At 39.7% G+C, this 18,224-nt stretch overlaps 1 protein-coding gene across 3 annotated transcripts; it reads left to right on the top strand.

The window, feature by feature from the left end:
* The first annotated feature begins 5,725 nt into the window (after positions 1 to 5,725).
* irf3 (interferon regulatory factor 3) lies at positions 5,726 to 18,224 on the top strand. Of its 3 annotated transcripts, none has more exons than XM_036573276.1 (12): positions 5,726 to 5,889; positions 5,980 to 6,066; positions 6,746 to 6,980; positions 7,939 to 8,116; positions 10,007 to 10,035; positions 10,191 to 10,245; positions 10,333 to 10,401; positions 11,935 to 12,243; positions 13,302 to 13,407; positions 13,492 to 13,766; positions 15,126 to 15,250; positions 15,347 to 18,224. In XM_036573276.1, exons 3-12 carry the CDS (start codon positions 6,810 to 6,812, stop codon positions 15,458 to 15,460), a joined length of 1,431 nt encoding a protein of 476 aa, XP_036429169.1. In that variant the 5' UTR covers positions 5,726 to 5,889; positions 5,980 to 6,066; positions 6,746 to 6,809; the 3' UTR covers positions 15,461 to 18,224. The 3 variants fall into 3 exon arrangements, with proteins under 3 accessions (XP_036429169.1, XP_036429166.1, XP_036429168.1); XM_036573273.1 differs by having other exon boundaries at positions 5,977 to 6,066; XM_036573275.1 differs by lacking the exon at positions 5,980 to 6,066.

The raw sequence follows: 18,224 nt of genomic DNA, 5'->3' as shown, positions 1-18,224 counted from the left end.
GAAATAAGGAACTAATTTTGTCATTTAAAATGTTTAAAAAAAGCAACTACTTTAATAAAATAAGTATATAAAATAAATAAGTATATATTGCTGTTGGAATAAAACCTTTTATCTCCAGTTTTGTCGTTTTTCAATTTTTTACGTAATCTGAAAATGCCTGTTTCCTTTTACATTATGTGTAAATGTCGTGATGAATGGACCAAAAGAAACGGCCCAGAATGACTGGGAAAAAAGTCTGGTTCCATTGACTTACATTAAAAGTAAAGTAAGTTTTTTCCTTCTCCTGTAAAGTTACCATTTTGGAGATGGATTTTTCCAACAACTTTATATATTAAATAAATATTATGTTTATATATACATATGGGTGGGGCCTTGATATACAGGGTGATTTAAAAAGATTCATCTGATTTCAAAGCGCCATATTTTTACAACCGTGAGGCGCCTAGGAACCAATCACATACCAGTTGAAAGAGGGGGTCATAGAGTTTCTGACTGTCAGTGGAAGATGGCTCCCTTCGGTCTGAGAGGAGATGAGACCCCTGAGCAGAAAGCGTTCTGCGTTCTCCACTTCAATAAGAGTGAATCCGTCATAACTGTGCAGTGTGATTTTCGTGGACAGTGAAGCTCCAACAGCTCAGAGCGTTCGTCGTTGGTTCCACAACACTGGATGATCTCCGAAATCGCACTGAAAGAGCCGTGAGTGCAGCGACACCCGACATGCTCAATCCAGTATGGGATGAGTTTGACTATGGCGTTGATGTTGTCTGTACAGCTGGAGGAGGTTCATACTGAGACCTTGTACAATTACATAATAAACTTTATGCCCATTTAAACCATTTACAGTTCACTGCATTGATCTGTAATGATTTACAAGTGAAATAATCGGATGAATCTTTTTGAATCACTCTGTGTATGTGTGTATATATTATTTATGTATATGTATATATATATATATGTGTGTGTGTGTGTGTGTGTATATACTTTGTATGTCCAAAATGGTAACTTTACAGGAGAAGGAAAAAGCCTACTTTACTTTCAATGTAAGTTAATGGAACCAGAATTTTTTCCAAGTCATTTTGGGTCGTTTCTTTTGGTCATCATGAAATTTACACACAATGTAAAGGGTAACAGGCATTTTCAGATTATGTCAAAAACTGAAAAACGACAAAAATGGAGATACAGGGTTTTGTTCCGACAGCAACTACAGTAGTAGTAACCTTACAGTCAAAGAATCTGCAGACTCACCTCCAAAGTTCAGTCTTAGAAGCTGGTTGATGATTTTCTGAAGTAATCAAACACATTCAGTGGTGTTGAGGTCTGGACTCTGGGGTGGTCAGTCCATTGTTCAGCTTCTTTGTTTGATGTGTCCGTCTCCTTTTCTCAGTGAGGTTCTTCTTGATCAGCTACACATCCTTTCAGACCCACAGCGCTGAGTCGTCTTCTCACAGTGGAAGGATGGACAGAAACACCTGTGGATGTTTTCAGATCTGAAGCAGCTTGATTTTCTCCTCTCTCTCAGAGATGAAAGCTTTAAGTGCTGTTTATCTGATGGGGGCAGTTTTGGGGTCTACCAGCTCTCCAGGTGGTTGTTAGGAGCCACACTTTTAATCAGTTTTTGATGTCTAGCTCTGGAAACGTGTCACACATTCTCCTTTGACTTTCTCCTTCTTGTGTAAGTGGACTGTCTTGTATCTAATCTCAGAAAAATGAGTAACCTGAAGTGAAGGGTGGGCTCTGTATGTTGTCACTTCAGCTGGTAGAAAGCGCTGGAAATGTACTTCATGTGTTCTCACACACTGTGAGCTTCAGGGTGAAGATAGAAAGCTGATGAAAATCTAATGGTAAGTACACTGGCTATTTCAAAACTACGCTCTGACTTCTAGTGAAGCTCTGGAGACTTTCTCAGCCCATTCAAGTGCCCCATGAGAACTTCCTCCACTGGTGACTGATGGGAATGTCTTTACAGTGGTGGCAGCTTTCTGTTATTTCTGATAGCCCTAGTATTTGCTGTAACTGGTCCTGAAGAAGGTGGGAAATATTGTTTGTGCTTTCTGCTCTGCCACTTACAACAGGCCTCACATTGTGGCACACCCTTCATCAGAAAGCTCCTGTAGTTTCCAGACTCTGCTGTGGGCTGTGGGGCATTTCCACTCGGGTACTGTGCGGTGTGTCTTTTCAGAAAAACAAAAAGTGAAAAGGTTAGGCTGATTCCAGCCATGTGAGCCTATATTAATATTAACCCTTTGTTCTTCGAGAAGCTCAGAAATCGAGAGTTCGTACCGTAGAAGTTGTGTGAAGAGGAAACGAAAGTGTTTTAGTGCAGATATAAAGTGCTTAAATGAAAGTAAAAGTCACACAGTTGGCCACGCTGGGGGCGGGGTTTATGCAGTACAGGGAGGGCGTGGTGTATGCAAATAACCAGGACGCTTCTTCAACTGAAAACCAGTGATGGAGGCGTTTCTCATGCAAATAGTCAATCTGGAAGCTTTTCTGACAAAATATTTTTTAATAATTGTGACAGAATTTGTTCAGTGCTAAATCCCTCCAACACTGCGCCCAGTGCAGGACAATATTCTTTCATTCTGTGTATGGGTCACTGACATGACATGCATTTTTTTGTGTACATAACTTTCTCATAAAAATGATTTAATAAAACCGTGACATATCAAATTATTCAACTAGACCTCTTTTATGTGAAACAAGTTTCAATGCATCCATATAAAATTCATTTTGCTTCCAAAAGCTTAAAACTGTCAGGTGCAATCATCCAGCCATACGTGTTGATTAAATAATCACTATCAAAAAAGGTAATTTAGTTATAAAATTCTAGATCAATAATAGTTAAAATAAAACTTTCAAATAAAAAACGTTGCAAAACAAGGCATTTTTAAAAGAGCTCAACTCACTGAAAAACCTTGTTCTGCAAGTTTTTACCTCCTCAGATGTCAGGCAGCACAACCAAAAACAAAGGGCTTTTATTTTGACATGCTTTTATGAAACAGGGGCCAGGGTATTGCATCATAAAGAAGACCCCAACTGACCTTCATGGTTCAATGCCAAGGTCAGAAATTTAGTAAAATATCTGATTTTTACATCATTGTTAGAAGGTTCAGTTTAACATGTCAGGTGTTCTGACCTCAGGAGAACCATGAAAATGTGGAATTAGTATAATGATGTTTATTTATTTGAAATAAATGTAAATGTAAGTGTAAGCTCAAGGTCAAGGACAAAATTTTCTACAGTTGTCGAAGTAGACGCCTGCTTAATCTGAAATTAGTCTGAAAAGTCAGGTGGCACCAGCAGTAAATTATTAGATTTGTCACTGATCCGTATCTATTTACCTTGTTACATTTTATTGATATTATGATTTGTATCTTAAAGTCTATAAATGTGTTTATACTTTCATGATTTTGTAGTTTTACCTTTAATTAGGCGACAACAGACCAAACAACATCTCATTGTACTTGTACAGTGACAATAACAAAATCCTGTCTTACACTGTTTTACGTTTTTATTTTTATTTTATTGTCATTATTAGTTTTATTTTATTGTCATTATTAGTTTGTCCCTTGTTTTTGTTATGACTTACTTTGGAATAATCTGACACGGTGCTTCTTTTCCTTTAAAACAAATCAGTACTGGGGCGTGGCTTTTGCAGAAAGGACAAATATGAAGGCGCGATATGGGCGTGGCCTCGTCAGAAGAAAATGACGGGGGAGTGGTTTCTTCAGGCAAAATATGTGTGGGTGTGGTTTCTTCAAAGAAAATGTGTGTATGGGCGTGGTTTCTCCATGGAAACCTTTGCGTATGGGCGTGGTTTCTTCGGGAAAAACAGATGTAGGCGTGGCTACCCAATAAAGCTTTGATTCTACACCTGATTCTGTGTACATGGCGGAACAGAAACATTTTGTTTCACATCAGCCAATAAGATGAACTAACTGGAAAGCAAAATAGCTAATTAGCGAAATTAGACACTGACAATACCATTAAATTGCGTATCATAGTTATTATAAATTGAGAAAGTGGAAAACTAGAATTAACCTCTTAAATGGCCAAACAGTCTAAATACACACTTCTATAATCTAAGAACAGCTCGTCCAGTTTGCATGGAAGTCCCTGTAGCCTTATTATGTAATAAGACTGAGGTTCTAAAGTTGAGGTGGTACCACTTGGGTCAGTTCTTGTTTTTGCTCGTTAAAAAGCGAAAGCTTTCTTATTAAACTCTGGCTACCAGCGTCATCCGACCAAAGTTCTTTGCTGTTGTGACGTGATGCTGATTTGTCCTACAGGGCCAAAACCCGAGATAGTGTGATGCCAAGCCTTGACCCAACTAGTACCCCAACTGGCCAAATTTGTCCCTCCTCTGCACAAAACAACAACAAAGGCATCAGCACAATATTTCATAGAGATATTGTCTTCATTCCTGACGTTATATTTTATTAGAACAAATTTGTGAAAGATCTGAACTGGAAGAAAATCTGGACATAAATTTCCAGTGACTAATAAAAATACAAGAAGTGTAATTTTTTAAAAATATTATACAGATGTTACCCAGCAAAGTTATTAGGCCAAGTTTAGAAAAGATCTCAATCCAAACTGCTTCTTTTGTGATGTACATGTTTATTTTGTAAAAATGTTTTGGCCAGATTTGTAGTTGATCATATTTACTCCCAAAAAAGTTTTGTTTGGTTTTAATAATATATATAAACATAAATATTGACTTAACCTCTTATTAGGGTATCTGAATTCACATGACCAAATCATAAGGCAAATTATTTAGCAACTGCATGAAATAAATGTACATTTTTATTTTATTTATTTATTTTTTGTAAAAGCTCCCCTCAAATTAACAGAACATGTGTTTTATGATCACACATATTGCTATATGCTTACAATTTACTGCTGAAAGCCAAAAATCTTAGACACTCTTTGTATTATTTTATAAAAATAATGTTTACAGAGCAGATCACTGAAGAGACACCATCTGTTTATAGTTTATAGCCCAGATTTGTGAAAAATGAGTCGACTTTCAGTAGAAAAAAAAACTGAGTTCAGCTTCTTTTATTATAAGGGTTTAAAATTACATCACCCATCTATTTGACTGGAAAGAAGACAGTTACAGCTCTCATACGACCCCCACCTTTAGAATGTAGCTTATGAAATATGAAAGTTATGAAGAATATGACGAAGTGCGTTTTGGAACCACCGGCGGCCTCAAGGAGTTGAAGAGGTTAACTACTTAAAATCTCAGGCATATTACATATTAAGGCTTATTATTCAGTAACTACAGGGACTTTATAGAAGTCACACACGACGTTATAGAAGTGTGTATTAAACTTTGGGCCTGCTGGTGGCCATTTAAGTGGTTATTATATTCCTCTTATTTTAATATTATTTTTTTATATTATAAAATTATAATATATACATTATTACATTATTATTAACTTATGTAAAAATTAGCAAAATTTTACATTCATAAATACAAATTTAAAATATCAAACTGTTATTTATGATTTGTGTAGACTGTATGTTTAACTATTCAACTACAAAAGCTGACATTTATAAATCACTATTTGTTTCATTTGTGTATTTTTTTGTTTTATTATGTTCATTAAAGTCATTGTTTTGACGCCTCTTGCTGAAGTAAATAAATAAATAAATAAATAAATACGACACAGGGGGCGTGGTTTATCAAGGCAGGAAACGAGATAGGGCGGGGCTTCGGCCGGCTAGATCCGGTGACGTCAAGATGGGAAAACGAAACTGAGGCGGAGGGATTTCCCGAGAAAAGCAATTAGACTGAGATATAAACAGAGGCGGTCAGTAACGGAGGACTGAGACTCCGTGGCTGAGCTGAGGGGACTGTAGCTGACCGGGGGTCGTACAGAGGTAAGTCTGTCAGCGCTGCTGTCACACAGGACCCACAGGGTCGCCTTCGGTCACATGACTCAGACCAGCTTCTCCTGTTTGTTCCAGAAGGCCGACTTTAGCTGCACTGTTACACACAAAGCTGGCTCGCAGGTCGTGATTTGACCATTCGTCTTCAGCGAGGTCGAACTGGAGCTGGTGTGTTGAGGTCTTTTCCTCTCATTTGCCTGTGATCTCTGTCCCTGTGTTGATTCTGTCGTCCTTTAAAGGGGAACTCCATCTGCCTTTCCAAAATTCCAGCACGAATAAGTGGTTAAGATGTAAACAGAGTCGTTCAGAGTGGTTTGGTGTGAAACGCTCTGTTCTAGATAAACTTACAGAGTCAGAACTGTTCACAGTGGTGGTGATAGGAACCAGACGTCCACCTCTAAAAGCTCCCTCACAGAAAGTTACTACATGACATGGTTGCAGATTTGCTGCCTGGTCTTTGACACGTTGTTTTACAACAGTTCTGCGAAAAGTTTGGCCAAAAATCTTTTTGTAAGATCCATTCATGGTGGAGGGGTCATGCAGGTTGTTGTGAGGCAAAATAGTCCCCAAAGAAAACGTATTATTTCTTATTTATCGCCATTTTACCATCATCAACATTCCATATAAACCCAGAAGACTCGTGTAGGTTCACTGGTGGTTCTGGATAGTAAATAAAATGTCTATATTTGTGTTGTAGTCATGGCGACCCCTGGTTCCTATCACCACCACTGTAAAGACATCTGAACCATTTCACACCAAACCACTCTGAATGACTCTGTTTACATCTCACACACTGAATTATACAGTAATCTGAAATTCCCTTTTCATATCAAATGTGTTTTTACAGGTGTGACTACAGTGCTGAGCTTATTTCAGTCTTGTCCAGTGGCCGTGCTGGTCGGTGAGCCCCAATGGACCAGAACAAGAACAAGCCGCTCTTCGTCCCCTGGCTGCGGAGGCAGATCGACAGTAGACAGTACCCTGGAGTTCACTGGCTCAACCATGAGCACACACTCTTCGCCATCCCCTGGAAACACGCTCTGAGACAGGACTCCAACAGCGACGACATCCGCATATTCAAGGTAAACCTTTATACAGAAACACCCACCTTGTGCTTTTACCTGCTGGCCACTTTATTAGAAACACCCACCTTGTGCTTCCACTCACTGGCCACTTTATTTGAAACGCCCACCTTGTGCTTCTACTCACTGGCCACTTTATTAGAAACACCCACCCTGTACTTCCACTCACTGGCCACTTTATTAGAAACACCCACCTTGCGCTTCCTTTCACTGGCCACTTTATTAGAAACACCCACCTTGCGCTTCCACTCACTGGCCACTTTATTAGAAACACCCACCTTGTGCTTCCACTCACTGTAGTCCGTCTGTTGCTGTACAGTTTATCAGCCCCTCCACACATTCATCTTTGGTCAGTCTCTGACCACAGGGCTGCTGCTGTCCTGATATTGTCTGGGTGGTGGGTAAGGCTGAAAGATTAATCATGCAATAACTGCACTGTTTATTATAGCCTATATCATCAACAGCGTTAAGGCAATTTTAATCTCTCAACGTTGATCTTGTGAACTCTCTGTACGTGATTTAAACCAATCAAAAGCATCCAAACACCCCTGTGCTGTGACATCACAACCAAAACAAACTGTCAGTCTGGTGCGCTGCGTTGAGAGTTCAAGCCTCAAGCCAGGAAAACTGGATATTCTGGTCTTCTTGGCCAAAAAAAGCACAGGCCTGGATCTGTATAGAAAATAATCACAATTTGAGTCACAGTCACAAGACTGGTCAGAAAAGTCTCAAATAGAAAAATATGCAGACGCTGACCGCTGATACAGTACTAGAGGATGGATAACACAAGCTGTGCATCAACAGATGAGCTACAGTCTCTCACTGTGCACCAGCAGGTGGAGCTATAAGGCAGGGGTTCCTGATGAAGTGGTAATTGTGTCTCCAAAATAACTGTATATTTTGAGCATTTTTTGCACTGTTGCTTATTAAAATTCCTTCTCCTTCCATCCCGACTCAGGCATGGGCCCAGACAAGCGTCGGCTCCGATGGCAGGATCCAAGGCGACCCTTCGGTGTGGAAGAGGAATTTCCGGAGTGCTCTCAGAGCCAGAGGCTTCAAGCTGGAGCTGGACAACAAGAACGATGCCGCCAACCCTCACAAAGTCTTTAAGTGGCCAGAGGATGGACAGTCCGGGGGTAAGAAGTGGGATCCAGACCATCATCTAGGAAAATATTAATGAAGAGTATCACAGGGTATGAGACTTCTCATAACTAGGGACGCATGGATATGGGAATTGCAGGCTGATGCCAATGTCTGATATCTTAAATCTGCCTGGATTAACAGAGAAATATAACATTTATTCTATAGAATTAGACATTCTTGGGTAAATAAATACATCATCAGTCCAACACCAGTACATTTTTTAAAACAATTCTCTACTAATAGCGATAAGATTCCGATGTCATTGTGCATCCCTGCGCAAAACTAATAGTTCAGGTGACATTTTCTTGCTTGTATGCCTTGTTTATCACTTTCATTGGTTTCTGGCGCTAATCTTGATGTAGCCTCTTAAGCTCCTTGGAAACCACCGGTGGTTCCAAAACGCACGTTGTCATATTCTTCATAACTTTCATATTTCATAAGCTACATTCTAAAGGTGGGGGTCGTATGAGAGCTGTAACTGTCTTCTTTCCAGTCAAATAGATAGGTGATGTAATTTTAAACCCTTATAATAAAAGCTGAACTCAGTATTTTTTTTTTTTCTACTGAAAGTCGACCCATTTTTCCACAAATCTGGGCTATAAACTATAAACAGATGGCGTCTCTTCAGTGATCTGCTCTGTAAACATTATTTTTATAAAATAATACAAAGAGCGTCTAAGATTTTTGGCTTTCAGCAGTAAATTGTAAGCATATAGTAATATGTGTGATCATAAAACACATGTTCTGTTAATTTGAGGGGAGCTTTTACAATAAATAAATAAATAAATAAAAATTTGCATTTATTTCATGCAGTTACTGAATTATTTGCCTTAAGATTTGGTCATGTGAATTCAGATGGACAAACCAAAATATACCCTGGAGAATAAGAGTTTAATGTTCAGCTCTAAGCATGAAAATGCTATTAAATAAGTAATAAATGTGATATTAAATAAGAAATGGTGTTTTTTATGGAGCCATGCTGCAACACTGTCTAAGGAACTTAACTGAAAGGAACTTTAAACTGAGTAATGATGGTATGTTTGTGTTAGCTTGTTAGCTTGTTCCTGCCCACTAACAGGGCTGCGCTCTAAGTGTTGGCCTGTGGTTTGACCTTGTGTATCTTCTGGGTGTTGGCTGAGGGACCTGACCCTCCAGCAAAGCCTTAATTCTAGCTAATAACAGTTGATGTAATGTTTACTATCTGGCTGCTTAGATTAGCAGTCTGAGCAGTGCTGCTGGAGTTTTTAAACACCTCAGTGTCACTGCTGGACTGAGAATAGTCCACCAACCAAACATATCCAGCCAACAGCGTCCTGTGACCACTGATGAAGGACTAGAGGATGACCAACACAAACTGTGCAGCAGCAGATGAGCTATCGTCTCTGACTTTACATCTACAAGGTGGACTGACAAGGTAGGAGTGTCTAATAGAGTGGACAGTGAGTGGACACAGAGTTTAAAAACTCCAGCAGCACTGCTGTGTCTGATCCACTCGTACCAGTGCAACACACACTAACACACCACCACCACGTCAGTGTTACTGCAGTGCTGAGAATGACCCACCACCCAAATAGTACCTGCTCTGTGAGGGTCCATGGGGGTCCTGACCACTGAAGAACAGGGTAAAAGGGGGCTAACAGTATCAGAGAAACAGATGGACTACAGTCTGTAACTGTAGAACTACAAAGTGGACCTATATAGTAAGTGGAGCTGATAAAATGGACAGTGAGCGTAGAAACAAGGAGGTGGTCAGAATGTTGTGCCTGATTGGTGTACTTCCTGGCTCTGTTGCATGACCCTGTAAAATCAGGTGGTTTTAGGAAATATATACAAATAATAATAATGTATTGTACTTCTATTTTTTTCTTGTTTGCCCTCTGCAGAGTCACGAGAAGGATCACAAGAGTATGATGTGAGTCTTATCTATGAATTTATTCAGACGCTTTTACTAATCCGGCTTAGCTTTTTCTCCTTCAGTCTCACATTGACTTAATTTAGAATATTAATTAATAAACACACCCGTATTACGTTCTAATTACATGTGAATGTACTTTGTTTCGTTGACAGAGTGAGATTCCTGTCTGTGATGCTCTGTACTTGGCAGATGAAGAAATGTTTCCAGGTGAGAAGAACAGTGAGCATCAGCACCGTCTAATGTGCGCTGCATAACGCCTTCATACCTCACCTTTGGTCCTGCTTTGTTTCTCAGGTGGAGTCGCGCCTCCTGATTTGCTGGAGCAGTGCCTGGTGGGCCTGAACATTGGCGGAAATGAGCAAGGTACACAAAACTGACCATATAAACTTCAAGAACTTATTATTGGGTTATTGGGTTGACCCCCTAAACACAAAGGGCCTGCACATGGGTCCACATTTCAGTTCCTCACTGTCACAGCTAGTTCATAAGTAATATGAATTCATAGTAGATACTGAGTAATTTATAAAAGTGAATAATTTACAGTATGAATTAATTCATAGTAGTTACTAAATAACACAAAATAGATACTAAATAATTTATAGTTATTCCTGAATATTGTTCAGTGATTATTCAGTAATTCAGAGTAGTTACTGAATAATTCATAGTGATTACTGAATAATTTATAGTAGTTACTGATTAATTAAAAATAGTCACTAAATTCATAGATGTTTTTAAATAATTCATCGTAATTACTGAATAATTTATAGTAGTTACTGATTAATTCGTAGTGATTGCTGATCACTGTAAATATTTTATAGTAGCTACTGAATAATTAAAAATGGTTACTAAATTAATTCAAAGTTGTTTATAAAGTTTCTGCTTTCTACTGAGTAAATCAAAGTCGATGCAGAATAATTTATAATAATTATGGAATAACAGTGATTATTGATTATTATTTAAAATAGTTACTGAATAATTTGTAGTAATTACTGAATAATTAAAAGTGGTTTCTAAATTAATTCATAGTTGTTTATAAGGTTTCTGCTTTCTACTGAGTAAATCAAAGTCGATGCAGAATAATTTATAATAATTATTGAATAATTTAAAATAGTTACTGAATAATTTGTAGTAATTACTGAATAATGAAAAGTGGTTTCTAAAAAATCCATAGTGGTTACTAAATTAATTCAAAATAGATACAGAATAATTTATAGCAATTACTAAATGACTTTTAGTGATAATTCAGTAATTCTAAGTAGTTACTTAAAAAAATTCATAGTGATTACTGAATGATTTATAGTAGTTACTGAATAATTAAAAATAGTCACTAAATTAGTTCAAAGCTGTTACTGAATAATTCAAAGTAGATACTGAATAAATTTGTAATAATTACAAATAACAGTGATTATTAAATAATTAAAGTAGTTACTGAATTACTGGACAATTAAAAGTGGATTCTAAATTAGTTCATAGTAGTTAATAATGATAACTGAATAATGCATGGTTGTTACTTAATAATTCATCACGATTACAGAATAATTCAAAGTAAATATTAAATAATTTTTGGTAATTACTGAATACATTGTAGTGATTACTGAATCATTTTAAGTAGATACTCCATAAATCATTATGGCTACTGAATAATTCAAAGTAGATACTGAATATTTTATGGTAATTACTGAATACATTATAGTGATTACTGAATAACTTGTATCGACATGACTACTGAATAATTTAAAGTAGATACTGAATATTTTATAGTCATTACGGAATATATTGCAGTGATTACTGAATCATTTATAGCAGTTACTGAATCGTAAGTCTAAAGATTAATAAAAGTCACCAAACTGATAATAATAATCTTCAGTAACGCTTAAAGAATCATTTGCCTCACAGAGATTCAAATGCCTGTTGCTGTGGATGGTCAGCTCTTCATGGGGCAGCCAGCAGGGGGAGATCAGTACTCAGCTGCAGTGGCCGTTCCTGCAGTGGACAGTGCAATTGGTGAAGTGTTCCCCATTCAGGAAACCCTCAACATGGGATCGTTTTCCCCTGTTGGAGGGGCTGCTGGTATGGGACACGTTTCCCCCGCTGAAGGCGCGGTGGCTGTCGGCCAGTTTTCTCCACTGGAGGGCGCATTTGTGGGCACAGAGGAGCCAGTTCTGGGGCAGCCGATGCCAGTTCATGACACAGCCCATAACTCAGGTAAGGTATCTATAACAGGGATGGGTTACTCACCGAGCCGGGGGGGCCAGCGCTCAGGGGCCTCTGACTGCCAGGGGGATCTACTGCAGATATAAACATTAGATGAGCTCATAGCCATTGAATATCGCTGCTGTCAGAACAAAACCTCGTATCTCCATTTTTGTCGTTTTCCAGTTTTTGACATAATTTGAAAATAACTGTTGTCATTTGCATTGTGTGTAAATTTCATGATGAATGGACCAAAAGAAACGGCCCAAAATGGCTTGGAAAAAAATCTGGTTCCATTGACTTACATTAAAAGTCAAGTGGGTTTTTTGCTTCTCCTGTAAAGTTACCATTTTGGAGATGCAAGGTTTTGTTCCAACAGCAGCGATATGTACAAATAACTACATGAATGAAATAAATGGAGAAATGTAATCTGTTCTTTGATCCCTCAAGATTTATGTTATTATTTACTTATTTACTTTTTTCTCACTTAAATAGAGCAGGTGGTTGGTATTAGATTTACTTCTTTTTGCACTACAACTCGGCTTGAACGGGAAAAGAGAAGACGTTTTGCATTGCTCAAAGTGCACTTACACACCGGGAACTATTGGTAAAATCTCACTTATCAGGTCTGTCTTGCTGCATTGGTTATGTGTTGTTGTTGGAGTTTAGGGGGCCTCCAAAAGTGCTTGTGCCCGGGGGCCTCTCAAGACCATGATCCACCACTAAGGACTTCATTAGTTGACCAAAAGGCCAGATTTTAGACTGTAATGCAACTAGTCAACCTCCCTATCATCAAAAAAGACACATTTTTAGACTATAAAAGTTAAACTAACTTAAACACAAGCTACAATTAACACTTTTTAGAGTTTTTTTTTCCAATTTTCTCCCCAATTTAGTCGTATCCAGTTCCACTCACTTGTTAGGTACTCCCCCAATCACGCAATACCACCAGCGCAAGGAGGGTGAAGGCGAGCACAGGCAATAAACACAGCTGATCAATGGACCAAAAAGGGTTGACTTGTCTTCATTCTGGAATAAAATGCTTATTTTTGTGCCTTTTCCATTTTCAGGTCCCGGCCAGTTTTCAACACATTACAAGGTGACTGTTTACTACAAAGGAACCAAAGTGTTGGAGCAGCTGGTGGAGAATGATGTGGGTTTCAGGCTGGTTTCTAGGTAAGAGAGGTTCATAGTGAACTCTGCTTCGCAGGTAGCTGGCTGGTATACAGGAATGCTGATTAAATGCTGTTGTTCTTTCAGGAAAGACCCCAGTTTAATGGCAGGTGCTCTCCCGGTTCTGGAGCTGCCCGGTATAGACTCTATCCTGGACCAGACCCAGGCCATGTCAACCAGGGATATCCTGGTTAATCTGGGGGGTCTGGAGGTCAGGAAGGAGGGCGGTACAGTGTACAGTCATCGCTGGGGCGACAGCCGGGTCTACTGGGGTCTGTGTAAACATGAGCGGGGGGCTGAACCCAGGCCCCTTTCCAAAAACCAGCCTGAGCCCATCTACTACTTCAAACACTTCTGCTCAGGTGAGCGAGTGGAGTCGACTGTGGCGAGTACCTGAAGTGGTTTAGCGTTACTCATTACGCATGTGTGAATGAAGGGTTCTTACACTGCCTATCAAAAGTTTGGGCGCCACTTTTCAGAATTTTTTTTTTAACATATTGAAGACTCAACCGGGAAAACAAAACACGCATGCCTCATGAGCCGATCAGCACAAGGTCAATGCTTGCTGCAGTAAGTTAAGCTAGAATGTTAATTTCTACGGAAGACTTACACTTTTACACTGCACTTAATAGTCCTAACAAAGAAGAATTGCACATGTTTTTCAAAATATCTGCATGATTAAGTGGTTAGGATGTAAACAGAGTCGTTCAGAGTGGTTTGGTGAGAAACGCTCTGTTCTGGAGAAACTTACCAGAATTGTTCACAGTGGTGGTGATAGGAACCAGACGTCCACCTCTAAAAGCTCCCTCACAGAAAGTTACTGCAGAAAATGTTTGTGAATGTTCGCTAATGTGACACATGTAAAGCCGGGTTACACTACACGACTTTTACACCAATTTGAGTCTGAACTGTTCGGCTCTAGTCTGCAGATTTTTGGGTCAGTCGGAGTCGACAGTCGGAGAGAGAGTCGGGTCATGTTTGAGCGGCGCAGACTCAGATTTTTGGCCTCCCAATCACATTTCAGTCCAGTCGGAGTTTATCAAACAGATTTTTTTGACCCGACTCTGACCCGAGTGTAATCTAGTGTAAACTGATCAACGACTCTATCTGGACAGACTCCAGCAACAGCACATGAAAACTGAGAGTGGGAAAGAAGAAAATACAGCAAGTACACAAAGAAAAATAGTGAAAAGTCTCTCACGTGTGGAGTGAAGCTTTTTAATGAGCTGAGTTTAAGGCACAATCGAGTTTATGTACATTTAAAACTCTAAAAATACTAAACTGATCACATTTTTAAATCCATGATCCTCACTTAAACACGTTTACCTGCTGCTTCGTTACTGTTTCAGCAGAGAAAACAACAGCAGCAGCTCATGTTTGTTTATTTGCGTCTCCTAGTAACAGGAGAACGCGAGAGTTTGCGAGAGATCAGTGAGCTCCGGTTCAGCAACAGCTTAAAAGCTGAGTAGTGTGTGATCCCTAATCGTTTAGTGTGAATCCCCAATATTTCAGTCGCCCTAAAAAATCTGCAAAAACCAGTGTGACAGTGTGAGACGCCCAGTCTTTTATAATCTGTTCAGACTGTAAAAGTCGGCTTAAAGGCTTAAATCAGCAAAATGACAGAAGTGTCCCCAAACATTTGAAGGGCAGTGTACGGTTTGAAAAATGTCAGAGGAACCTGGCAGGAGCCTGTGGTCGGTGACAGACTGTGTTTCCACCAGGTTTGATGGCGTTTATGGAGAACAATCGGGCTCCATCTCCTTCGTACACCCTCTTCTTCTTTCTGGGGCAGAACTGGCCTGACCCCAAAAACAAACCCTGGGAGAAGAAGCTCATCATGGTAGAGGTAAAGATCAGACTCACTCTCTCTGTAGCATTTCTTCACCTCTCTGTCCTCACATTTGAACTTTTTTCTTCTCTTTGCCTCCTCTTCATGTCTCAGGTGGTCCTCACCTCGCTGGAGAAGCTGAAGCTGATGGCCGTGGAGAACGGCGCGTCCTCACTACAGTCTGATGAGCTGCAGCTTTCTCTGGAGCAGATGATGGAAATGTGCTGAAACGCTTTTAAGATCAAAAAGCTGGATAGAGTTAAATTATGAATTATGCACTTTTTAGAGCTCTTTTAAAGCGATGGTTCAGCTGGAACTTTTGTCCTCATCTCAGATGTGTGCAAAGTTTGCTTCTTTAGTTTTGCGCTGGAGCTACGAGGCTGATGTAGCTAACGAGTGCTGGAGCCGCCAGTGAGCCTTCCACACACTGCATGTCTAGATAATCACATATTTGCTTCAAACCCCATTGAGATTTCATTAAGCTTCTGTCACAGATGTTCACAAGTCACTTCATGCGATTCCAAGTCAAGTCGAGTCTCCGGCGTGCAAGTCTGAGTCGTGTCTCAAGTCTCTGGTGTGCAAGTCCGAGCCAAGTCTGTCACCTTGTAATCTGTTGGAGCGTCTGACGTGTGAGTCTGAGTTGAGTTTTGAATCTCTGAGTGTTAATCCGATTCAAGTCTTGAGTCTCTTGGGTTGGAGTTTGAGTCAAGTTTTGAGTCTCTGAGGTGAGTCAGAGTTGAGTCTCAAGTGAGTCTGAGTCAGTTCTCGACTATCTGCAGTTTGAGTCTGAGTCAAGTCCCGAGGCTCTGGGGATTGAATCTGAGTTTAAGTCAGTGACGATTCTCTGGGGTTTGAGTCCGAATCGAGTCCTGAGTCTCTGAGGTGAGTCAGAGTCGAGTCTCAAGTCACTCAGGTTAGAGTCCGAGTCAGAGTCAAGTCCCGGGGCTCTGGTGTGTGAGTCTGAGTCAAGTTTGAAGGGTCTAGGTCTAAGTCTAGGGCAATTTTTTGGGGTTCGAGTCTGAAGCAAATCTCTAGGCTCTGGGGTTTAAGTCTGAGACGATTCTGTGGGGTTCGAGTCTGAATCAAGTCTCTAGGCTCTGGGGTTTAAGTCTGAGACGATTCTTTGGGGTTCGAGTCTGAATCAAGTCTCTAGGCTCTGGGGTTTAAGTCTGAGACGATTCTTTGGGGTTCGAGTCTGAATCAAGTCTCTAGGCTTTGGGGTTTGAGTCTGGGACGATTCTTTGGGATTCGAGTCTAGGTCAAGCCTCAAGGGTCTGGGGTTTAAGTCAGTGACGATTCTCTGGGGTTTGAGTCCAAATCAAGTCCTGAGTCTCTGAGGTGAGTCAGAGTCGAGTCTCAAGTCACTTAGGTTGGAGTCCGAGTCAAGTCTCGAGGCTCTGTGTTTCAAGTCCACTAGTTTTAAAGAAATGTGATCTGTATCTTACTAAAACTTTTTGCTGAAAACTTCAGCTAGATTAGCGTTGCCATAGCTACAATACTTGCTATTCAAACTTCATGATAGCCAACACTTTTGCCTCGTTTCTTTAGACAACACATGCTGCATGTAGCGCTTCGATCTGGGGGTTTTCTGTAATGAAAGTCTCTTGATTTGAAGCCGAAATTAACCTGACAAGCTGCATGAGAACAGCGTTGCAGTACTGGCTGCGCCCGACTGCAGCAAACCCGACAGGCGACTTCACACACACAGGAAACGAAGGGTTTTATTCATTTACCACATTAAGGTTGGCGGCTCTACTTTAATCACTTTCAGGCTGAAATATTATGAGCCTTGAGTCTGAGTCAAGCTGCGAGTCAGTTAGACTCGAGTGCCCATCTCTGACTTCTGTTACTTGTTAGCTACATTAGCTTCATAGCTCCAAAGCTAAAGACACAAACTTCAGACTGGTCGACTGTATTTGAGGTAACAAACTGTAAATTCGATTTATGGTTGAACCATCGCTTAAAGTACAAACTGACCTGTGATCCCTGGGGTGAAAGTGTTCACTTACCTTGTTTACTGAGACGAATGCCGTGTTTCTGTGGTCATTTGTCTTCTTTCGATTAAATTCTGAGGTGAAAACTTTTCCTAAGTGGACTTTTAGGAGTGTTGTGGTATAATATTGTTATTTTTATGGATGAAATGGCAGATTTGGATGAAATCGGAGATGAAATGGTATATATTCTCATTACAGGTGTAACTATATATCACTGCTGTCGCAAAACCTCTTATCTCAAATTTTGTAGTTTTTCAGTTTTTAACAAAATTTAAAAGTACCTGTTTCTCTTTACATTGTATGTAAATTTTGTGATGAACGGACCAAAAGAAACGGCCCAAAATTACTAGTAAAAAAGTCTGGTTCCATTGACTTACATTAAAAGTAAGGTAGGTTTTTTCCTTCTCCTGTAAAGTTACCATTTTGGAGCTATGAGGTTTTGTTCCGACAGCGGCGAAATGAATTTTTTCAGTAAATACATTCCAAAAATTTCTGTCAACCCACTTAAACCACATCCAGGCCAATTAAAATTCCAGGTTAACAGCTATTTATGAAAAAGAATTAACGTAAGCCGTAAATGTGTGTCTGTGCGAAGGGGAGTCAGGTTCAGTGGGGAGTTCAGCACAGCACCCTGTTGTCTACAATGGCTGACCGCTGCATTGAGCCACACGAGTTTTGTTCATTTTTATAGCTCACAGTAAATCATACTGTGCTCTAAACCACATCGACAAGCCTGTGCCACCTTAATGAAGAGCTGGATGCGCTTTGAGCTGGTTAAGAGAAATTTTGTGGGTGTATTTAAAGAAAAGATTTGGGTGACTATTGACTTCTAGTGTTTGTTAGCAACATTAGCATCAGAGCTCCAGCGCTAAAGAAGCAAAATTTGGGCTGATCGACTACTTTTTTAACGCTCTGTTTACAAATAATAGAACTATGGAATGCACTTGTATGTAATGTATGTGCTGCACATCTTCTCAATAAAAAAGATATTTAAAATT

Source organism: Colossoma macropomum, unplaced genomic scaffold, assembly GCF_904425465.1.
Source record: "Colossoma macropomum unplaced genomic scaffold, Colossoma_macropomum, whole genome shotgun sequence".
Taxonomy (NCBI): Eukaryota; Metazoa; Chordata; class Actinopteri; order Characiformes; family Serrasalmidae; genus Colossoma; species Colossoma macropomum.
The sequence above is the reverse complement of the archived record's forward strand: the minus strand, read 5'-3'. Positions and strand labels throughout refer to the sequence as shown.

What these genes read in the sequence shown, in the direction of transcription:
- irf3 (XM_036573275.1), top strand. Translation starts at nt 6,810, where the DNA reads ATGGACCAGAACAAGAACAAGCCGCTCTTCGTCCCCTGGCTGCGGAGG. An exon ending in ACGACATCCGCATATTCAAG is followed by an intron (nt 6,981 to 7,938) that starts GTAAACCTTTAT and finishes ATCCCGACTCAG; the next exon opens with GCATGGGCCCAGACAAGCGT. An exon ending in AAGGATCACAAGAGTATGAT is followed by an intron (nt 10,036 to 10,190) that starts GTGAGTCTTATC and finishes TTTCGTTGACAG; the next exon opens with AGTGAGATTCCTGTCTGTGA.